Source organism: Mobula hypostoma, chromosome 2 (genome assembly GCF_963921235.1).
Source record: "Mobula hypostoma chromosome 2, sMobHyp1.1, whole genome shotgun sequence".
In the NCBI taxonomy this organism is placed as follows: domain Eukaryota; kingdom Metazoa; phylum Chordata; class Chondrichthyes; order Myliobatiformes; family Myliobatidae; genus Mobula; species Mobula hypostoma.
Genome location: NC_086098.1, coordinates 18,764,320 through 18,789,242, shown reverse-complemented (window position 1 = coordinate 18,789,242; position 24,923 = coordinate 18,764,320). Strand labels below are relative to the sequence as shown.

The following is a 24,923-nucleotide window of genomic DNA, read 5'->3' as shown; positions in this document are numbered from 1 at the left end:
AGGGGTTTCCTTAATGATGGATGCGGCATCACCTTTTGTATATCAGCCATGAAAGCAGCTGTGTCGATCATAATGCGCACTCGACCCCCCCCTTGCCATTTGCACCGTACCTAGTCTTGCTGCTTTGTCTTGTCTGCTTATTTTACTGATTTAAGCAATTGATCAAGGCTAATAACTCTGTTGATTGGCCAGATTGGCAAGGGGGAATACAAGAAATTAACCTGCACTGAGACACAGAAAATATGAAATGAAGTTTTGAGATGCATTTTGAAGTTATTGCTGTTCAACAGGGATTTTTTAAATACACCTATATGAGGATGTTCTTTTAAGTTACTCAAATGCATTGTTGTAGGCGTACTGTACTGTGTCTTACAGGTCAGCATGTGATTAGATTAAATCAAACTTTCCATTTGGAAAGGTGTGCCTTAGATATTGGGTATCTGTTATGAATTCTGCGCAAACGTTTTGCGGTGGTTCTCTGTTACAGCCACAGAAAGCTAGCTGCCCGCTGAGTCCACGCCAATCATCAAACACTCACCTTACAATAATCTTCATTATTTTTCTTTTTAAATTGTGGAATTGGGGCAGCACGGTAGTGTAGTGGTTAGCACAATGCTTTACTGTACAGGTGACCCGGATTCAGTTTCCATTGCTGCCTGTAGGAGTTTGTACAATCTCCCCGTGACCGCGTGGGTTTCCTCCGAGTGCTCCGGTTGCCTCCCACAGTCCAAAGGTGTACCGGATAGTAGGTTAGTTGGTCATTATAAATTGTCCTGTGGTTGTTCTAGGATCAGATTGGGCAATTGCTTGGCAGCATGGCTCGAAGGGCCTGTTTCACACTGTATCTCTAAATAAAACATCCTGTCTGATTCTTTCATTTTTATATCCAACCCATGTCTGATCATCCCTGTTTTTGTTAACCATGACTGGAAGTTGTGTTGGGTCTTTCATGTGAAATCCTTATTCTCCTTGTAGCAGGGGCTCACAACTTTTTTTTAAATTGCCATGGAGCCTTACCATTAACCGAGGGGTCCATTGACCCAAGCTGGGAATCCGTGCCTGAAAGATGTGTAAGGAAATGCTTCTTACTGCTGGCTATAAAACACAAGAGCTTTTAAAAAACTGATAAGTTATCAAAATATGGATATAGATTTTACATCATACTTCGTGGATAGTTCTGGGTTGTTCTTTGGATTATGACAGTCTGTAAGCATATTTCATAATTCATATTTTTTTCAAGTATTAATAGAAAAGGACCCCAGCCATCTCATGGAAGTTCAAACTCAAGAAACCCATGTGATCCACTTTCTGATGCTGCACCTCAATCAAGCACTGAGGAACTGAATCCTATCGCCCAGCCAATTGATCAGTCTGACAGTGGTCTGACCTGGTTTGTTGACTTCCAAAGCAAGAATTGTGTAAGAGATGCAGAAAGAGAAGGAACTGTACCAGCTGAATCCTGCGCACTTAAAGTAACATCAGAGAACTCTTATCAACATCCTTGTCCTGAATTAAATACCGGTCTGCCACCAACAAAAAATACAGAGGATGAAGCAGTCGCCACCAGTTCTAACAAGGTTTCACTGCGGAAAGGTTCCTGTTATCCAATTAACATGAAGTCTGCTGGTTTAGCCAATAAACATTCGCAAGCTAAGCAAACAGTTGGCACAGATTACTCCAAAAGTCAGACAAATGTTGAAGAGCGTGCATCTTCAAACACACCTAATAATGCTGTAACTGTTCGGGTGTCAAAAAAGCTACATGCTTTCCGGGTTTCACAGAGCAGAATGCTGTTCAAAGATAATAAGACTTTTAGCAACAGTCATCTATCGGAATCAAGTGATTACAGTGCATTTTCAAACATGGGTGACTCTAGTTCAGATGGTGGTAGTTCAGGACAATGTACTTTACAGGATGATGATACCATTCCACAAGAGTCTGAAACTAGTGAGAATTCGAACAGTCTGCTGACAAAACTGAAAACGTTTGCGTTTAAACCAAAGCAAAAGCTGAGCCATTCAGCTGCCAGTAATTCTGCCTCCCAACCTTTGATCCTGTCCTCTGACCCTGCCGAAGTCAAGGAGTTGTCATGTGATTTTCAGCAGTCATCTCAAGCCAGTGATAACACAGAAAATCCCCAAACATTACCTGGTTGTAATTCTAAAAGTCGACTTTCACATAAAAAAACAAGTAAAGTTGTTGCCCAGTGCAGTGGAACAGAGCCATCTCTCGAATTGCAGAAGGATCTTGGTAATGCACACAAGGAAAAGGTGCAGAAGGTGACACCCAATGAATCAAAGCATTCATTTCCCACAGAGTTAAATGCTGGAGAACAGACCAGCCAGAGTTCAGCTGTGGCAGGCCAAGTAAAGGTGGCCTCCAGTACATTAGCAAAGCTTGCTAGTTTCACTTTCAGTCCATCTTCTGACACGAAAACTGAGAAGACCGCAAGTGGAAATGAAGTATCTGTTGCAAAGCAGAGCAGTGTGGTACAAAATGATGCTGCCAAGTCTGCGGTGCTGTCCAGAAAAAGGAAGACCTTTGGATTTCCATCTGCTGACATTACTGCCACTGTAATGGGGAGGTACCTCTTTTCTACTGATGAGATGGAAGATGATTGTGTTCTGGATTTTGACTGGGATGAAGAAGGAAGAAAGAAATCCAAAATTTAGTTGATGAACTTGGATCTGTATAGATTTTTAAAAGACATTTTTGTTTGTACTCATGATCATCTAATGCGGCACTGTGAACAAATAGCTGTGTCACAACCCATGTGAAACATAATTTTGTAAAATGCTGGCTTTAAAAAGAGTAGATTCTATCATAAAGAATTTGATCCCATGTCAGGAGAGTCTAATAAGAGAAGCGCTCTGTGTCCTTGTCTAATGAGTGTGCTAGATAAATGAAAATTGTGTTAAGACATCTGCACGGTTTCCAGGTGTACCTCCAGGATGTGAAAAGTGTACATTGATACCTTTTGTTTAAAAAAAATGTCCTTTATATTTAATAAAAAGACAAAACATGAACTGAGTTGATTAATTTTCAACCTGCTGACAATGGTTGAGTTATTAATAAAGACCAGTACATTTTGAAAACATTTTGTTTAACAGCAGATCATCCTGTCACACTTGGTGTACTTCAGATGAGTTTCTGTTGTAAATGCATTTTATGCTGACGTGTGGGGTAGCATAGCTACACCTTTAGTTTGGAGGAAATGGGAGGAGCAAAAGGAGAAATTATTAAGAGTAAGGACTAATTCTGCTAGACGGAGCAGAGTGGTGGTAGAGGGGAACTGATTAGGTCTGGAATCCAAAAAGAAGCGTAGAGCTTTGAGACCTTCCTGATGGGGGATGGAAGTATATAGGTACTGGACATCCATGGTGAAAATAAAGCGGTGGGGGCCGGGGAACTTAAAATCATCGAAAAGTTTAATTGCTCTTAAACTTTTCGATGATTTTAAGTTCCCCGGCCCATTTCCTCCAAACTAAAGGTGTGGCTATGGGCACCCGTATGGGTCCTAGCTATGCCTGCCTTTTTGTTGGGTTTGTGGAACAATCTATGTTCCGTGCCTATTCTGGTATCTGTCCCCCACTTTTCCTTCGCTACATCGACGACTGCATTGGCGCTGCTTCCTGCACGCATGCAGAACTCGTTGACTTTATTAACTTTGCCTCCAACTTTCACCCTGCCCTCAAGTTTACCTGGTCCATTTCCGACACCTCCCTCCCCTTTCTAGATCGTTCTGTCTCTGTCTCTGGAGACAGCTTATCCACTGATGTCTACTATAAGCCTACTGACTCTCACAGCTATCTGGACTATTCCTCTTCTCACCCTGTCTCTTGCAAAAACGCCATCCCCTTCTCGCAATTCCTCCGTCTCCGCCGCATCTGCTCTCAGGATGAGGCTTTTCATTCTAGGACGAGGGAGATGTCTTCATTTTTTAAAGAAAGGGGCTTCCCTTCCTCCACTATCAACTCTGCTCTTAAACGCATCTCCCCCATTTCACGTACATCTGCTCTCACTCCATCCTCCCACCACCCCACTAGGAATAGGGTTCCCCTGGTCATCACCTACCACCCCACCAGCCTCCGGGTCCAACATATTATTCTCCGTAACTTCCGCCACCTCCAACGGGATCCCACCACTAAGCATATCTTTCCCTCCCCCCCTCTCTCTGCATTCCGCAGGGATCGCTCCCTACACAACTCCCTTGTCCATTCGTCCCCCCCATCCCACCCCACTGATCTCCCTCCTGGCACTTATCCGTGTAAGCGGAACAAGTGCTACACATGCCCTTACACTTCCTCCCTTACCACCATTCAGGGCCCCAAACAGTCCTTCCAGGTGAGGCATCACTTCACCTGTGAGTCGACTGGGGTGATATACTGCGTCCGGTGCTCCCGATGTGGCCTTTTATATATTGGCGAGACCCGACGCAGACTGGGAGACCGCTTTGCTGAACATCTACGCTCTGTCCGCCAGAGGAAGCAGGATCTCCCAGTGGCCACACATTTTAATTCCACATCCCATTCCCATTCTGACATGTCTATCCACGGCCTCCTCTACTGTAAAGATGAAGCCACACTCAGGTTGGAGGAACAACACCTTATATTCCGTATGGGTAGCCTCCAACCTGATGGCATGAACATTGACTTCTCTAACTTCCACTAGGCCCCACCTCCCCCTCGTACCCCATCTGTTACTCTTTTTTATGCACACATTCTTTCTCTCACTCTCCTTTTTCTCCCTCTGTCCCTCTGAATATACCTCTTGCCCATCCTCTGGGTCACCCCCCCCCCCCGTCTTTCTTCCCGGACCTCCTGTCCCATGATCCTCTCGTGTCCCCTTCTGCCTATCACCTGTCCAGCTCTCGGCTCTATCCCTCCCCCTCCTGTCTTCTCCTATCATTTTGCATCTCCCCCTCCCCCTCCAGCTTTCAAATCCCTTACTCACTCTTCCTTCAGTTAGTCCTGACGAAGGGTCTCGGCCTGAAACGTCGACTGCACCTCTTCCTATAGATGCTGCCTGGCCTGCTGCGTTCACCAGCAACTTTGATGTGTGTTGATTGAATTTCCAGCATCTGCAGAATTCCTGTTGTTTTAATTTTGTTTGCTATCTGGTAGATATCAATCGATGGAGCATTGTATGCTGGCACCATCTTGACCGGGTAAGGAAGGCAAATGCAATACAGGTTTCCCCCGCCATCCGAAGGTAGAGCATTCCTATGAAACAGTTCGTAAGCCGAAATGTTGTAAAGTGAAGAAGCAATTACCATTTATTTATATGGGAAAATTTTGTGAGCGATCGCAGACCCAAAAATAACCTACCAAATCATGCCAAATAACACATAAAACCTAAAATAACAGTAACATATAGTAAAAGCAGGAATAACATGATAAATACACAGCCTATATAAAGTAGAAATACTTTACCACAATCATTACTGCACTGCTCTTCATAGAGAAAATCGCACGCAAACGCTCTCGGCAGAAAATCTCACACAAGCGCTGTTGGCAGAAACACGCTCTCCAGTAACCTTTAAGTTATGAAGCTGCCAAATCATACCAAATAACGTGTAAAAATACACAGCCTATATAAAGTAGAAATAATGTATGTACAGTGTAGTGTCACGAGAATCGGGAAGACAGCGCAGAGCACGCTGATGATGGTGTGTTAGACTGAGTCGTCGCAGGTTGGGGTGGTGCAGTGGCCCCCACCCTCCGGGCCACCAACCGATACATTGCCACGAAGCACACAGGGGTCCAGCGGTAGCTGGGACGCACCCAGAACATCTTTGAGAAAAAAGCCGAAATAAACATGCTAATTAATTAGGTGCCGCCCGACACGTAATTGTCGACCCAGATCAGTGCCGATTTCCGATTGCATCGCCTCCGATCTGGGCCAACAATTACGTGTCGGGCAGCACCTAATTAATTAGCTTGCTTATCTCGGCTTTTTTCTTAAAGATGCTCTGTGTGCCTCCCGGCTACTGCTGCCTTCTCCGTGAATCGGTATCTGTCCGTGGCCCGGGGGTTGGGGTGGTGGGACACTGGGGTGTCATCTCATCGTTGTCTGTTTCCACTAGAGCAGGCAGCTCATCTTCTCCTATAACTGCCCACCTCGATGTCGAAGGTCGAGGTTCGGCATCCGCTGTGGGATGTGCTTGCCTGTTGAGCCTCGCGCATTTTTCTATCATACAGTTCTTTGTAAGCACTCAAACCATCCTGCAAATATCCCCTAAACCGACGTACCCTTTCAAAATTAAAGTTGTACTTTATCATTGCAGTGAAAATCTCACGCAGTTGCTTCACATTCATTTCGCTAATGAATTCGGTTTCGATTGTTATCCTTTCCTCTTCCAATTGCATCAGCTCTTCATCTATCAGTTCTTGGTCTTGGGATGCCAAAACCTCTTCAACATCATCTTCGTCAGCTTCCACAAGCCAAACTCACGTAGTCCTTACTTCGTTCACCACGATCAAAACGCTTAATTATGTCTAGTTTTATGCTAAGTGTAACACCCTTACGAGCTCTTTCAGGCTTTTCCCATACCATAGAACTCATCTTGCTAACGGCTGCTCACAGGCACGTGTTTAAGCAAAATGCCGGTGAGAATGCCGTTCCCAGGGAGAGCGGCTGCTCGGGGCACGCGCTGCCTTTTATGCACGCTACTTTTTTCGCACGCTGATTTTTTTCGTAACAGTGAAAACACCTTCTGTTAGCCAAAACAGGGTACTAATGTAGGTCTTTCATAACAGTGAGGTTTCGTAAAGCGAACATTCGAAAAGCAGGGGACACCTGTATTAGCATTAATTTTGAGAGGACTAGAATATAAAAGCAAGGATGTTAATGCTGAAGCTTTACAAGGCCTTGATCATTCTGCACTTGGAGTAATGTGAGCAGTTTTCAAATTTAAATTTAATTACAGTGACTATAGTATTCAACCCCCTGGAAGTTTTCATGTTTTATTGTTTTATAACATAGTGGATTTAATTCAGCTTTTCTGACTCTGATCAACGGAAAAAGCCTCTTTCATGTCAAAGTGAAATCAGAATTCCACAAAATGATCTAAATTAATTGCAAATATAAAATATTAAATAATTGATTTGCCATCCTTTAATATGACACATCAAATCATCACTGGTGCAGCCAATTTGTTTTAGAAATTACATAATTAGTTAAATTGAGATCTGATTTTGGAGACCTGGCGGATAGAGCGTTTTGCTGAACACCTACGCTCTGTCCGCCAGAGAAAGCAGGATCTTCCAGTGGCCACACATTTTAATTAAATGTCCCATTCCCATTCTGACATGTCTATCCACGGCCTCCTCTACTGTAAAGATGAAGCCACACTCAGGTTGGAGGAACAACACCTTATATTCCATCTGGGTAGCCTCCAACCTGATGGCATGAACATTGACTTCTCTGACTTCCGCTAATGCCCCACCTCCCCCTCGTACCCCATCTGTTATTTATATACACATCTTCTTTCTCTCACTCTCCTTTTTCTCCCTCTGTCCCTCTGACTATACCCCTTGCCCATCTTCTGGGTTTTCCCGCCCTCCCCCTTTTCCTTCTCCCTGGGCCTCCTATCCCATGATCCTCTCATACCCCTTTTGCCAATCACCTGTCCAGCTCTTGGCTCCATCCCTCCCCCTCCTGTCTTCTCCTATCATTTTGGATCTCCCCCTCCCCCTCCCACTTTCAAATCTCTTACTAACTCTTCCTTCAGTTGGTCCTGACAAAGGGTCTCGGCCTGAAACATCGACTGTACCTCTTCCTAGAGATGCTGCCTGGCCTGCTGCATTCACCAGCAACTTTGATGTGTGTTGGTTGCTACTATGTTGACTTTTATGATATTGTCCTGTATTTTACGTTTGGCATTGAACCACAATCTGGTATGTTTCACATACTGGCAATATAGTGGTTCTGACTCTGAACTGGTTTGTTGAACAATTAAATCTCCAAGGAAAGGTAGAAATTGATATCATAGAGAATCAGTCTAGATAGTTTGTGCTCAGATGATTAGATCAGAACTCTAATCAGATATTTTAGATTAGGTTAGATTGCGAGGACACGCAGTCCTCTTTTATTGTCACTTAGTAATGCATGCATTAAGAAATGATACAATGTTCCTCCAGTGTGATATCACAGAAACACAAGACAGACCAAGACTGGAATACTGACAAAAGCCACATAATTACAACATATAGTTACAACAGTGCAAGCAATACCGTAATTTGATAAAGAGCAGACCATGGGCATGGTAAAAAAAAAGTCTTAAAGTCTCTCAAAAGTCCCATCATCTCACACAGATGGTAGAAGGAAGAAAACTCTCCCTGCCATGAGCTTCCAGCACAGCAAACTTGCCGATGCAGCATCCTGGAAGCACCCGACCACAGTCCGACTCTGAGTCTGTCCGAAAACTTCGAGCCTCCGACCAGCCCTCCGACACTGAGCACCGAGCACCATCTCTGCCGAACGCTTCAAACCCGTCCCCGGCCGCCAGCAATAGGCAAAGCTGAGGATTTGGGGCCTTCCCCTCCGGAGATTCTCGATTGCACAGTAGTAGCGGTAGCGAAGCAGGCATTTCAGAAGTTTCTCCAGATTTTCCTCCGTGCTTCTCACGTCCGTCTCCATCAAATCAGAATTGTGCATGGTTCCCCACTTAACAAATACAGATATTATTTCAGAGCAGCTGCGCGCGCAGCGTCGCGCCGCCATCTTCTCCTCGCTCCCCTAATTTTGTCTAAATTACCAAAGTATTATATTCCACATATTTCATAATGCACTGTGAACTATGTTCAGTGATTTTTTTTTAATGTTTTATTTTCAGTTTAAAATAAGAACTAATTTCTCCTTGGGATATAGCTCCAGACTCCCTCACATGAACCTTCAGACATTAAAAGTTCACAGTGCTCAAATACCTTCATCATTTATTTCCTACAACGTGCTGACCCAAATCTAAAAATTCAAGCACATTGATTATCGAGGTACGTATATAGTATACTACCTTGAGATTCATTTTCTTGTAGGCGTTTACTGGGAAAAAAGGAAATACCACAGAAATTTGCAAAAATCTATACATATACAAAGACTGCGAACTCACAACAAATTTTATTTAAACAATAACTTGAATTATACAAATCAAATAATGTACATTTGAAGTTAATAATGAAAGGGAGGAAATTGCTGTTGATTTTAGTGAAGAAATGTTGAATTAAGAAAAATATGTTAGTCCTAAGGCTTCTTTGGAATCTGATGAAGTCCAGGAATGTCAGTGTGCAGTTTAGTAATAATGATTTCATGGCACTTGTAGTGTTTAACTTGTGTGATTCCCTGGTTCATATTTTTTACTGTTATGCTGTATGTATTTCATTTTGTGCTGTTCTGTGCGAGCTGCTCCTTTTCAACTTATGTTTGGGTTACTGCTGAACAAAAGAGAGAGGAGAAATATGTGCAATCCAGTTAGGGTGGTCTGATTAATGGGAGGTTTCTCTGGGAGGGACACTAAGGTTGGGCTTGGGGGTTTTGTACAAGAGGAGATGAAGAGAGAAGACGCTGGGGAGAACCGGTTGTAACATACGATCCGGTGGGAGACCCGTTTGTTCAAGATGGATTGCGGGGGACATACGGAAGGCGGTGCGTGCTTTCATGTTGACTGAGGGCCCGGCGTGTGGGTGACAGAAAAGTTCAAGGTGAGCTCCAACTTGTGCACATTTGACTGTTTAATTAGAATAGGACTTTTTCTTTTCGTTATTCTTTACTAACCCTTTAGTTCAGTGAAGATTCGGAAATATAATTCCTTCAGTCGTATGCAGTGTGCTGTCTGTTATTTCACGGCATTAATTTGTAACAGGGTAGCGAATTACACAGCGTCCACACAGAGCCATACAGTGGGTTTGGGGTGGGCTCGCACCTCAATCTCACAAGTTTGGCAGGGCCGGAGATTGTCTCCCTAAACTTACATAGTCGAGGATATCAGGGTGTTTCACTTGCAAGCTGCCTGCTACTTTCTCAATGACAGTAATCACATCAGTTCCTAAAATGCATTGCCGTTTGGAGTCTGAAATTTGAATACACCCTATTCATTGAGGTCACACTTTGGAACAATAGATTATGTGTTGCCACTTTGTCTAAGACCTTTGATTCCACTGCCACGATCAATAATTCAATTACTTCTAAAAGGAGACTAATAGCACAAGATGACTGATGGACCTCAGACACAAAGGGGAAAATCATGGCACACGAGTGGTTGGACTGAGAGTTTTTACCTTGCCTATGTGAACAGTACAGCAACAATGAGAAAGTTCAGCATGTCGAGGTGTCATGGTAACATAGTGGTTAGCAAAACGCTATAGTGGCCCCAGATTCAGTTCCGCCGCTGTCTGTAAGGAGAGTTTGTGTGTTCTCCCTGTGAGTTTGTGGGTTTTCCACACAAGTTGCTGGAGAACTCAGCAGGCCAGAAAGCATCTATGGAAAAGAGTAAACAGTCAATGTTTCAGGGCAAGACCCTTCTTCAGGACATTCTTGGCCCGAAACATCGACCGTTTACACTTTTCCATGGAGGCTGCCCGGCTTGTCGAGTTTCTCCAGCACTTTGTGTGCATAGCTTTACTGGATTTCCAGCAACTGCAGATTTTCTCATGTCTGAGTCGATGTCCTCCGGCTGACACCCACATTCCAAAGACATACAGGTTAATTGGTCACATTGTTGTAATTGGGAGGCGTTATTACTGTGCTCACTCTTTAAATAGAGTTGCAAATGTCACTCTGCTCTTCATGAAGGGAGGTAGGCAGAAGAAAGGAAATTATAGACTGCTTTGTCTGACATTGGTTGGGGAGATGTTGGAGCTAATTGATAAGGATGTGGTTCTGGGGTATTTTGACGCACATGATAAAATAGGTTGTAGTCAGCACCAGTCACTAGATAAAATTAACTGTAGTCAGCATGGATTCCTAAAGGGAAAATCTTGTCTGACATATCTGTTGGAAATCTCTGAGGAAATAACAAGCAGGATAGACAAAGGAGAATCGGTTGAAGTTGTGTACTTGGATTTTCAAAGCCCATGGTATTACAGGAAAGACACTAGCATGGCTAGAGCATTGCTGAGTGGCAGGAGGCAAACAGTGGGAATAAAGGGAACTTCTTCTGATTGGGTGCTGGTGACTAGTGATGGGTAGAAAGCATAGAAACCATAGAAACCGCTAATGTTCCCTTTAAACTTTTCACCCCTCACCCTAAACCCATTTCCTCTGGTTTTTTTCTCCCCTTGCCTCAGTGGAAAAAGCCTGCTTGCATTCTCTCTATCTATACCCATCATAATTTTATATACCTCTATCATATCTCCCCTCATTCTTCTACGCTCCAGGGAATAAAGTCCTAACCTATTCAACCTTTCTCTGTAACTGAGTTTCTCAAGTCCCGGCAACATCCTTGTAAATGTTCTCTGCATTCTTTCAACCTTATTCATATCCTTCCTGTAATTTGGTGACCAAAACTGAACACAATACTCGAGATTCGGCCTCACCAATACCTTATAGAAACATAGAAACATAGAAAATAGGTGCAGGAGTAGGCCATTCGGCCCTTCGATCTTGCACCGCCATTTATTATGATCATGGCTGATCATCCAACTCAGAACCCCGCCCCAGCCTTCCCTCCATACCCCCTGACCCCTGTAGCCACAAGGGCCATATCTAACTCCCTCTTAAACATAGCCAATGAACTGGCCTCAAAAGTTTGCTGTGGCAGAGAATTCCACAGATTCACCACTCTCTGTGTGAAGAAGTTTTTCCTAATCTCGGTCCTAAAAGGCTTCCCCTCTATCCTCAAACTGTGACCCCTCGTTCTGGACCTCCCCAACATCGGGAACAATCTTCCCGCATCTAGCCTGTCCAATCCCTTTAGGATCTTATATGTTTCAATCAGATCCCCCCTCAATCTTCTAAATTCCAATGAGTACAAGCCCAGTTCATCCAGTCTTTCTTCATATGAAAGACCTGCCATCCCAGGAATCAATCTGGTGAACCTTCTTTGTACTCCCTCTATGGCAAAGATGTCTTTCCTCAGATTAGGGGACCAAAACTGCACACAATACTCCAGGTGTGGTCTCACCAAGGCCTTGTACAACTGCAGTAGTACCTCCCTGCTCCTGTACTCAAATCCTCTCGCTATAAATGCCAGCATACCATTCGCCTTTTTCACCGCCTGCTGTACTTGCATGCCCACTTTCAATGACTGGTGTATAATGACACCCAGGTCTCGTTGCACCACCCCTTTTCCTAATCGGCCACCATTCAGATAATAATCTGTTTTCCTATTTTTGCCACCAAAGTGGATAACTTCACATTTATCCACATTAAATTGCATCTGCCATGAGTTTGCCCACTCACCCAACCTATCCAAGTCACCCTGCATCCTCTTAGCATCCTCCTCACTGCTAACACTGCCACCCAGCTTCGTGTCATCCGCAAACTTGGAGATGCTGCATTTAATTCCCTCATCTAAGTCATTAATATATATTGTAAACAACTGGGGTCCCAGCACTGAGCCTTGCGGTACCCCACTAGTTACCGACTGCCATTCTGAAAAGGTCCCGTTTATTCCCACTCTTTGCTTCCTGTCTGCTAACCAATTCTCCACCCACACCAATACCTTACCCCCAATACCGTGTGCTTTAAGTTTGCACACTAATCTCCTGTGTGGGACCTTGTCAAAAGCCTTTTGAAAATCCAAATATACCACATCCACTGGTTCTCCCCTATCCACTCTACTAGTTACATCCTCAAAAAATTCTATGAGATTCGTCAGACATGATTTTCCTTTCACAAATCCATGCTGACTTTGTCCGATCATTTCACTGCTTTCCAAATGTGCTGTTATCACATCCTTGATAACTGACTCCAGCAGTTTCCCCACCACCGACGTTAGGCTAACCGGCCTATAATTCCCCGGTTTCTCTCTCCCTCCTTTTTTAAAAATTGGGGTTACATTAGCCACCCTCCAATCCTCAGGAACTAGTCCAGAATCTAACGAGTTTTGAAAAATTATCACTAATGCATCCACTATTTCTTGGGCTACCTCCTTAAGCACTCTGGGATGCAGACCATCTGGCCCTGGGGATTTATCTGCCTTCAATCCCTTAAATTTACCTAACACCACTTCCCTACTAACATGTATTTCACTCAGTTCCTCCATCTCACTGGACCCTCTGTCCCTTACTATTTCTGGAAGATTATTTATGTCCTCCTTAGTGAAGACCTCATACAACCTCATCATAACATTCCAGCTCTTATACTCAATACTTTGATTAATAAAGGCCAATGTACCAAAAGCTCTCTTTACGACCTTATCTACTTGTGACGCCACTTTTAGGGAATTTTGTATCTGTATTCCCAGATCCTTCTGTTCTACTGCACTCCTCAGTGCCTTACCATTAACCCTGTATGTTCTACCTTGGTTCGTCCTTCCAAAGTGCAATACCTCACACTTATCTGTATTAAACTCCATCTGCCATTTTTCAGCCCATTTTTCCAGCTGGTCCAAATCCCTCTGCAAGCTTTGAAAACCTTCCTCACTGTCCACTACAGCTCCAATCTTTGTATCATCAGCAAATTTGCTGATCCAATTTACCACATTATCATTCAAATCATTGATATAGATGACAAATAACAATGGACCCAGCACTGATCCCTGTGGCACACCACTAGTCACAGGCCTCCACTCTGAGCAATCCTCTATTACCACTCTTTGGCTTCTTCCATTGAGCCAATGTCTAATCCAATTTACCACCTCTCCATGTATACCAGGGTACAGGATAGATATAAGACCATTAGACACAGGAGCAGAATTAGGCCATTTGGCCCATCGAGTCTACTCCGACATTCAATCATGGGTGATCCTTTATTCTCCTTCTCAGTCCCACTGCCTGGCCTTCTCCCCATAATCATTGATGCTGTATCCAATCAAGAACCAATCAAACTCTGCCTTAAATACACCCAATGACCTGGCCTCCACAGCCACCTGTGGTAACAAATTCCACAAATTTACCACCCTCTGGCTAAAGAAATTTCTCCACATCCCTGTTTTAAATGGATGCCTTCATCCTTCTGAATTCCAGCGAGTACACCCCCAGAGTCATCAAATGTTCCTCATATGATAACCCTTACATTCCCAGAATCATCCTTGTGAACGTACTCTGAATCCTCTCCAATGCCAGCACAGCTTTTCTTAGATGAGGAATCCAAAACTGTTCACAATACTCGAGGTGAGGCCTCACCAGTGCCTTATAAAGCCTCAGCATCACATTCTTGCTCTTGTATTCTAGACCTCTTGAAATGAATGCTAACATTGCATTTTCCTTCCTCACCAGTGGTTCTACCTGCAAGTTAACCTTTAGGGTGTTCTGCACAAGGACTCCCAAGTCTCTTTGCATGTCAGACTTCTGGATTTTTCCCCATTTGGAAAATAGGCTGCACATTTATGTCTACTACCAAAGTGATACTTTATTATCGCCAAACAATTGGTACTAGAACGTACAATCATCACAGCAATATTTGATTCTGCGCTTCCCACTGTGAATGACCATTTTCCAACATTGTATTTCATTTGCCACTTTCTAGCCCATTCTCCTAATCTTCTAAGTCCTTCTGCAGCCTATCTGTTTCCTCAACGCTACCTCCCCCCCCACCAATCTTCGTATCATCTGTAAACTTGATAACAAAGCTATTTATTCCATCATCTAAATCATTGATGTACAGCATAAAAGAAGCAGTCTCAACACCAATCCCCGCGGAACACCGCCAGTCACTGGCAGCCAACCAGAAAAGGATTATTTTATTCCCACTCACTGCCTCCTACCAATCAGTCAATGATCTGACCATGCTAGTACATTTCCTGTAATACCGTGGGCTCTTAACTTGGTAGGCAGCCTTATGTGTAGGCACTTTGTCAAAGGCCTTAAGAACGTCCAAATATACAACATCCACTGCATGCCCTTTATCTATCCTACTTTTAATCTCTTCAAAGAATTCCAATAGGTTCATCAGGCAAGATTTTCTCTTAAGGAAACCATGCTGACTTTGTCCTATCTTGTCCTGTGTCACCAAGTACTCCATAAACTAATGCTTAACAATTGACTCTAAAATCTGCCCAATCCCTGAGGTCAGGCTAACTGGTCTATAATTTCCTTTCTGCTGCCTCCCTCCTTTCTTAAAGAGTGGAGTAACATTTGCAATTTTCCAGTCCTCTGGCATCATCTAATGATTTTTGAAAGACCATTACTCGTGCCTCCCCGATCGCTACTGCTACCTATTATCAGAACCCTTGGGTGCAGTTCATCTGGTCCGGGTGACTTACACACTCTGCAGTCTTTCAGCTTTTTGAGCACCTTCTCCTTTGTAGTAGTAACTGCACTCACTTTTCTTCCCTCTCACCTTTCAACATCTGGCACATTGCTAGTGTCTTCCACAGTGAAGGCCGAAGCAAGATGCTCATTTAGTTCATCTGCCACCTCCTTGTCCCCTGTTATTATTTCTCCTCAATTTCTAGCAGTCCTATATCCTCTCTCATCTCTCTTTTATTTTTACATACTTGAAAAAGCTTTTACTATCCACTTTGATATTATTTGCTAGCTTACTTTCATATTTCATCTTTTCCCTCTGAATTATTTTTTTAGTTGCTCACTGTAGGTTTTTAAAAGCTTTCCTATCCTCTGTCTTCCTGCTAATTTTTGCTTTGTTGTATGCCCTCTCTTTTGCTTTAACATTAGCTTTGACTTTCCTTGTCAGCCATGGTTTCTGTAAAGGGAAATCTTGCCTGACAAGTCTGTTAGAATTCTTCAAGGAAAAAACAAACAGGGTGGACAAAGGAGAGGTAGTGGTTGTCGGTTACTAGGATTTTCGGAAGGCATTTGATAAGATGCCACACATGAGGCTGCTTAACAAGATAAAATCCTATAGCATTACAGGAACGAAGCTGGCATGGATAGAGGAATGGCTGACAGGAAGGAGGCAGCGAGTGGAAATAAAGGTTCTGGTTGGCTGCCAGTGACTAGTGGTTTTCCTTAGGTGCCAGTATTGGGACTGCTACTTTTCACATTGTTTGTCAATGATTTGGATGGTAGAATTGATGTTTATGTGGCAACGTTTGCAGATGATACGGAGATAGGTGGAGGGGTAGGTAGTGCTGAGGAAGCAATGTGATTGCAGCAGGACTTAGACAAATTGGAAGAATGGGCAAAAAAGTGGCAGGTGGAATACAGTGTTGGGAAATGTACAATAATGCATTTTGGTGAAAGGAACAGTAGTGCCGACTATTAACTAAATGGGGAGAAGGTTCGAACAACAGAGGTGCCGAGGGACTTGGATTCCTCGTGCAAGACTCCCAGAAGTTTAATTTGCAGTTTGAGTCTGTGGTAAATTAATGGGTTTGAGGCTACATTTGTGGATGTCCTGTGCTATCACCAGTGGGATCATCAGTTGATCTGCCACCTGTCTTCAGGAGTTTTGGCCCACCACCTCGAGGGAGTCTTGATCATAAATGGTCCGAAACCCCTGAAGATAGGTGGCAGATCAACTGATGATCCCACTAGTGATAGCACAGGACAGTTAACATCTTAGTCCACGTGTATTTTTTAACTCCAGGTAGAAGGACAGATAGTGTTGAGGAAGCAGGAGGACATAAAAATATTTGGAGAATGTGCAAAGAAGTGGCAGATGGAATACAGTGTTGGGAAGCATATGGTCATGCACTTTGGTTAAGGAATAAAAGCATAAACTATTTTCTAAATGGAGAGAAACTTCAAAAATCTGAGGTACAAAAGGACTTACAAGTTCTTGTGCAGGATTCCTAAAGGTTAATTTACAGGTTAAGTCAGTGAGGAAGCCAAATGCAATGTTAGCATTCTTTTTGAGAGAATTAGAAAATAAAAGGAAGGATGTAATGCTTTATAAGGCATTGGTGAGGCCCCATCTGGAGTATTGTTAACCGTATTTTGGGCCCCTTATTTAAGAAAGGATGTGCTGACATTGCAGAGGACTCAGATGAGGTTCACAAGAGTGATTCCAGGAATGAAAGTCTTATTGTATGAGGAGAAATTGATAGTGCTGGACCTTTAATCGCTGGAATTTAGGAAAATGAGGGGGGGATCTCCAACCTATCAAACATTGAAAGGTTTTGCTAGAGTGGATATGAAGATCATGTTTCATTTAGTGGGAGAGTCTAGGACTAGAGGGCACAGCCTCAGAATAGATGGACATCTATTTAGAGTGGTGATGAGGTGGAATTTCCTTACCCGGAAGGTGGCGAATCAGTGGAATTCATTTGCAAAGATGTCTGTGGAGTCCAGATCATTGAGTGCATTTAAAGCGGAGGTTGATAGGTTCTTGATTAGTCAGGGCATGAAAGGTTACAGACAGAAGGCAGAAGAATGGAGTTGAGAAGGAAGTAGATCAGCCATGATATAATGGTGGAACAGACCCGATGTCTTCTGCTCCTGTCTTATGGTCTAAAATTTTTTTTTAAATGACACACAAGGATTTAAGCAACACAATACAAAGAGCACATGCAGCAGTAGCATCTGGTCTAAATAAAATTTTAAGTAAAATATGATTTAGCCAACAATTGTCTATCACTGCTGTAATGAAACAACTTGGTATTTCTCACTTAGATTAAACAATTCCAATATCAAATTTCACAGGGGAGCAATACAATGTGGTGATAATGAAAATCTGTTGCCAGATGATTTGAATACAAAGGAATAAAGAGATCTACAAGGCTTTAATCGTGGCATCTGATTTGGATAAAACTGATTAACTATGTGACGGAGAGCACTCGTTAAGCACGCTGCTAACACACGTGCATTCACTCACGCACAGACATTGCCTTGTCATTCTGCTGTTGCTGTGGTGAGTGTAATTACTTCAGTGTCTTCCCCTGTACAGTCTCATAATTAACCCATTGCTTTCCCTCTGCATTGCTACGTACATTGAAAGTCAGACCAAAGTTTAATTTAATTATGCTCTTTATTTGCACTTAACTGTCCGTGAGCGATTGTGTTGAGCGTTCTGTGTTTCACGATGTCATCTCACAGACGTCCCATGGTGTCCATTGGGTCCTAATCTGAGCTAACAAACTCAGATTAGCTTTATGAAGCCTTTCCCACCATTGATAGTAGAATACTCCATTTCTTTTGTAATGAGGTTGTGTAATATGCACATATTATTTGTGTACTGTATTTAAGGGAAGTACTTATGTTTATTTTGTAATATGATTGTAATTGCTTTGTGGGGTGTATCATCTGCAGTCTTAAGTTAACTTTCTGGGTAATTAAAGATGGTATATCCTGGTGCCTAATTAACAGGGCTCATCGCCCTCAGTATGAGAGAGAAAGATAGGAGCTGCCAGGAGTTCACATTGGACAAAAGGGTTAGCATAATGTTTTACAGTGCAGGTGACATGGGTTCAATTCCCGCCACTGCCTGTAAGGAGTTTGAACGTTCTCCCTGTGACCGCGTGGGTTTTCTCTGGGTGCCCCCGTTTCTTCCCACAGTTAAAAGACATTTTGGTTGGTAGGATAATTGGTCATTAAGAATTGTCCCGTGATCAGGCTGGGATTAAATTGGGGGTTTGTTGGGCGGTATGGCTTGAAGGGCCAGAAGTGCCTGTTCTGCGCTGTATCTCAATTAATAAATAATAAAAAGATCACAGGGTTATCAGATGCTGCAGGGATTTGCACAGGTGTAATTAAATTCTCCCTTTCAAAGCACGCATAAAAGGCATTGAGCTGATCTGGGAGTGAAGCATTACAGCCATTCGTGATGTTAGGATTTGCTTTGTAGTCATGAGTAATTATCCAAATATAGCATCTTGTCCCTGTTTGAACACTTTAGAACTATATCTAACTTCTTTGTGAATATATATAACAAATTGGAATCAGCAGCGAGAGAATTTCACAGGCTCACCCGTTCCAGGATAAAGAAATTTCTCCCCATTTCTATCCTAAATTGCTAACAGCACATCTTTATTTAATGTGCCCAATTCTGAAGTCCTTCTCCTCGCCTCATGGGAACATCATTCCAGCATTCATAATTATTCAGGATCTTACAGGCTCACTGAAGTCCCCTGTCATTCTTCTAAACTTCAGCAAATAGAAACTTATCCAAACTCTAAAACGAATAAAAATCCAGAGCCTGAGCAATTTGATTTAATTCAAACCAAAGGAGACATGGAAATTTGTAAGGAAATTGAGAGTCTGAAGTTCCCAGATGACATTGTAGATCACATATCACACAAACGGGTTTAAAATACTGAATTCAGAAATAAAATTAAAATGGAATCTGCATGACCCCAACGGGTAACTGAAACAGATTTTGACAGACAAGCTAATCCTCACCGGGACTGTAATGCAGCTGGGTTAAATTAAGTCTGCACTAGAGAAACATGGTTCCATTTTAATCATCTTGCGTGTGTTACATTCTAAATCAAAGTGAGTGAATGAGCCTAGCTGGAGCCAGTTACACATATTTACAAAATCATTTCTATTAATTCCAAAGAAACTTACACAAAATGCTGGAGGAACTCCGCAGGTCAATAACCTCCCCTGGACCTCTCCAATACCAGTGCATCTTTTCTTAGATAAGGGACCAAAACTGTTCACAATACTTGGTGAGGTCACCGCTCATTCTTTCAGACTCCAACAATGCAGACACAATCCGTCCAGACAGACTGAAAGAGTGCAGAGAAAATTTACCAGGATATTGCCTGGTCTGGAGTACCTGAGTTATAAGGAAAGATTGAATAGTTTAGGACTATATTCTTTATATCCTCAAGGGTGGTAATCTCAGGATTGCTACCTGTGCTAGGTGCCAGTGAGGGTAGGAATAGGATGCTCTGGAGGAGGAACAAGTGGCTGAGGAACTGGTGTAGGGGGCAGGGTTTCAGATTTCAGGATCATTGGGACCTCTTCTGGGGCAGGTGGGACCTGTACAAGAGAGACGGGTTACACTTGAACTACAGGGGGACCAATATCCTTTCAGGGAGGTTTGTTAGTGCTATTGGGGAGGCTTTAAACTAGCTTTGCAGGGGGATGGGAACCAGAGTGCCAGAGCTGACAGTGTGGCTGGGGTGAAAATAAATGATGTTGAAAGTTTAAGCAAATCTGCTGATAGAAAGGTTGTGATTGGTGGTAAAAATCTTCTGAGGTGTATATATTTCAATGCTAGGAGTATTGCGGGGAAGGCGGATGAGTTGAGGGCGTGGATTGACACGTGGAATTATGATGTTGTAGCAATTAGTGAAACTTGGCTACAGGAGGGGCAGGACTGGCAGCTTAATATTCCAGGGTTCCGATGTTTCAGATGTGATCGAGGCAGAGGAATGAAAGGTGGGGGAGTAGCATTGCTTGTTAGGGAAAATATTACAGCAGTGCTCAGGCAGGACAGATTAGAGGGTTTGTCTACTGAGTCCTTATGGGTGGTGCTGAGGAACAGGAAAGGTATGGCCACATTAGTGGGATTGTATTACAGACCACCCAATAGTCAACGAGACTTGGAAGAGCAAATCTGCAGAGAGATAGCAGACAACTGCAGGAAACATGAAGTTGTGGTGGTAGGGGATTTTAATTTTCCATACATTGATTGGGACTCCCATACTGTTAGGGGTCTAGATGGTTTAGAGTTTGCAAAATGTGTTCAGGAAATTTTTCTAAATCAGTATATAGTGGGACCAACTAGAGGGGATGCAATATTGGATCTCCTGTTAGGAAACGAATTAGGGCAAGTGACGGAAGTCTGTGTAGGGGAGCACTTTGGTTCTAGTGATCATAACACCATTAGTTTCAATTTGATCATGGACAAGGATAGATCTGGTCCTAGGGTTGAGGTTCTGAACTGGAAGAAGGCCAAATTTGAAGAAATGAGAAAGGATCTAAAAAGCGTGGATTGGGACAGGTTGTTCTCTGGCAAAGATGTGATTGGTTGGTGGGAAGCCTTCAAAGGGGAAATTTTGAGAGTGCAGAGTTTGTACGTTCCTGTCAGGATTAAAGGTAAATTGAATAGGAATAAGGAACCTTGGTTCTCAAGGGATATTGCAACTCTGATAAAGAAGAAGAGGGAGTTGTATGAAATGTATAGGAAACGGAGGGTAAATCAGGTGCTTGAGGAGTATAAGAAGTGCAAGAAAATACTTAAGAAAGAAATCAGGAGGGCTAAAAGAAGACATGAGGTTGCCTTGGCAGTCAAAGTGAAGGATAATCCAAAGAGCTTTTACAAGTATATTAAGAGCAAAAGGATTGTAAGGGATAAAATTGGTCCTCTTGAAGATCAGAGTGGTCGGTTTTGTGCGGAACCAAAGGAAATGGGGGAGATCTTGAATAGGTTTTTTGCATCTGTATTTACTAAGGAAGCTGGCATGAAATCTATGGAATTGAGGGAATCAAGTAGTGAGACCATGGAAACTGTACAGATTGAAAAGGAGGAGGTGCTTGCTGTCTTGAGGAAAATTAAAGTGGATAAATCCCTGGGACCTGACAGAGTGTTCCCTCGGACCTTGAAGGAGACTAGTGTTGAAATTGCGGGGGCCCTGGCAGAAATATTTAAAATGTCGCTGTCTACGGGTGAAGTGCCGGAGGATTGGAGAGTGGTTCATGTTGTTCCGTTGTTTAAAAAAGGATCGAAAAGTAATCCGGGAAATTATAGGCCGGTGAGTTTAACGTCAGTAGTAGGTAAGTTATTGGAGGGAGTACTAAGAGACAGAATCTACAAGCATTTGGATAGACAGGGGCTTATTAGGGAGAGTCAACATGGCTTTGTGCGTGGTAGGTCATGTTTGACCAATCTGTTGGAGTTTTTCGAGGAGGTTACCAGGAAAGTGGATGAAGGGAAGGCAGTGGATATTGTCTACATGGACTTCAGTAAGGTCTTTGACAAGGTCCCGCATGGGAGGTTAGTTAGGAAAATTCAGTCGCTAGGTATACATGGAGAGGAGGTAAATTGGATTAGACATTGGCTCGATAGAAGAACCCAGAGAGTGGTGGTAGAGAATTGTTTCTCTGAGTGGAAGCCTGTGACTAGTGGTGTGCCACAGGGATCAGTGCTGGGTCCATTGTTATTTGTCATCTATATCAATGATCTGGATGATAATGTGGTAAATTGGATCAGCAAGTTTGCTCATGATACAAAGATTGGAGGTGTAGTAGACAGTGAGGAAGGTTTTCAGAGCCTGCAGAGGGACTTGGACCAGCTGGAAAAATGGAATGAAAAATGGCAGATGGAGTTTAATACTGACAAGTGTGAGGTATTGCACGTTGGAAGGACAAACCAAGGTAGAACATACAGGGTTAATGATAAGGCACTGAGGAGTGCAGTGGAACAGAGGGATCTGGGAATACAGATACAAAATTCCCTAAAAGTGTCGTCACAGGTAGATAGGGTCGTAAAGAGAGCTTTTGGTACATTGGCCTTTATTAATTGAAGTATTGAGTATAAAAGCTGGAATGTTATGATGAGGTTGTATAAGGCATTGGTGAGCCTTATACAGGCCTGGAAGTAATCTGGAGTATTGTGTTCAGTTTTGGTCACCAAATTACAGGAAGGATATAAATAAGGTTGAAAGAGTGCAGAGAAGGTTTACAAGGATGTTGCCGGGACGTGAGAAACTCAGTTACAGAGAAAGGTTGAATAGGTTAGGACTTCATTCCCTGGAGTGTAGAAGAATGAGGGGAGATTTGATAGAGGTATATAAAATTATGATGGGTATAGATAGAGTGAATGCAAGCAGGCTTTTTCCACTGAGGCAAGGGGAGAAAAAAAACAGAGGACATGGGTTAAGGGTGAGGGGGGAAAAGTTTAAAGGGAACATTAGGGGGGGCTTCTTCACACAGAGAGTGGTTGGAGTATGGAATGAGCTGCCAGACGAGGTGGTAAATGCGGGTTCTTTTTTAATATTTAAGAATAAATTGGACAGATATATGGATGGGAGGTGTATGGAGGGATATGGTCCGTGTGCAGGTCAGTGGGACTGGGCAGAAAATGGTTTGGCACAGCCAAGGAGGGCCAAAGGGCCTGTTTCTGTGCTGTAGTTTCTATGGTTCTATGGTTCTATGGTAATTTAGCAGATTGAGAGGAGATTTGATAGAGGTATACAAAATTATGAAGGGTATAGATTGGATAAGTGCGAGCAGGCTTTTTCTACTGAGGTTGGGTGGGACTACAATCAGAGGTCATGGGTTATGGGTGAACGGTGAGAAGTTTAAGGGGAACATGAGGAGAAACTTCTTCACTCAGAGGGTGCTGAGAGTGCCAAATGAGCTGCCAGTACAAGTGGTGCATGTGGGCTTGATTTCAACGGTTAAGAGAAATTTAGATAGGTACATGGATAGTAGGGATATGTAGGGCTATGGTCCCAGTGCAAGTTGATGGGAGTAGGCTGTTTAAATTGTTTCAGCACGGACCAGCTGGGCGACAGAGGGAGGTGATAGGCAGGTGAGAAGAGTAGGGTTAAGAGGGGAGGGGTAGGGGAGAAATGACTGGAAATGAGAGAAATCGATGTTCATGCCAACAGGTTGGATGCTGCCCAGATGGAATATGAAGTGTTGCTCCTCCAACCTGAGAGTGGCCTCATTTTGACAGCAGAGGAAGCCAAGGACTGACATGTCGGAATGTGAATGGGGATTGGAATTAAATAGTGTCTTGTGAACATAAAGAAGACATGAAGGACGAACAATTATACACTTGGTTGGACCCAGAGAGGCCTTTGTGTCTAAGTGTGCCGCCATCTGACCAGAAGCCCTAAATAAATAAAAAAGACCCTTTCATTTTCCACTGTCGATGCAGCTGCTTGGCGTTTTTGACTCACAACAAGATATTTCAGATGCTGTACCTGTATGTACCCATCATGTTCCGGACTGGCAGCGTGATCAGCAATTGATGGGAGTGATGGTTTATACATTTTGCACTAAATCTGAAAGTAAAATATTGTTGATGCTTGATGTCTGACATGAAACAGAATTCTGGAAATGTTAACCCGAAATGTTAACTCTCTCCTCCGATGCTACCTGAAGAGTATTGCAGCAATTTCTATTCATATATGAGTCGATGTTTTAAACTGGATAGTCTATTCAAGATCTCGGTGTTGAATGTACTTGCTGGAGTTTAGAAAAATGAGGGAGGATCTAATTGAAACCTAACGTTCTAGATAGATTGGATGTGGAGAGGATGTTTCCTAGGAGCCTAGGACCAGAAGGCACAGCCTCAGAATAGAAGAACTCCCTTTTAGAACGGAGATGAGGAGGAACCTCTTCAGGCAGACGGTAGTGAATCTGTGGAATTCATTGTCACAGATAGCTATGTAATTCATTGCTTTGGAGGCTAAGTCATTGGGTATATTTAAAGCTGAGGTTGATAGATACTTGGTTAGTGAAGGCATCAAAGTTTACAGGGAGAAGGCAAGAGAATGGTGTTGAGAGGGATAATAAGTCAGCCATGATGGCATGGTGGTGCAGACTCGATTGGCCAAATGACCTAATTTGCTCCTGTGTCTTATGATCTTCTAATTATCTGATACCCATACAGTCTGCCTTTCTACCACAAACATAATGGATTAGAAAACGGCATTGGCATTGTTTCACTAGCCATAAGGGTTGTTCATAGCTGGATATTTAAAACTGATGCAAACAATAACAAATATTAAATATATCCAAATATTAGATGTATAGCCAAAACAACTAGTTACAATTCCATGCAATTCTATAAGGAGTCACAGGAAAGCAGCATCCATGATCAAGGACCACCATCATACAGCTCATGCCGTCTTTTTGCCTCAGGAAGGAGTACAGGAGCCTCAGGAGTCTCACCAGCAGGTTCAGGAACAGTTATTGCTCCTCGACCATCAGGTTCTTAAACCAGAGATGATAACTTTACTC

At 43.0% G+C, this 24,923-nt stretch overlaps 1 protein-coding gene across 3 annotated transcripts in view; it reads left to right on the top strand.

Annotated features, from left to right (window-relative positions):
* Positions 1 to 23,710, top strand: part of mcm9 (minichromosome maintenance 9 homologous recombination repair factor) — an 85,907-nt gene extending 62,197 nt beyond the window's left edge. For 2 of the 3 annotated variants that reach the window (XM_063070422.1, XM_063070413.1), the window contains one exon: positions 1,241 to 3,008. In XM_063070422.1, the coding sequence (XP_062926492.1) occupies positions 1,241 to 2,672 (1,432 nt within the window). In that variant the 3' untranslated portion in view covers positions 2,673 to 3,008. Of the gene's footprint in view, positions 1 to 1,240; positions 3,009 to 23,563 lie in introns of those variants that run through there. The other variant, XM_063070432.1, reaches the window with a different exon arrangement.
* The last annotated feature ends 1,213 nt before the right edge of the window (positions 23,711 to 24,923 follow it).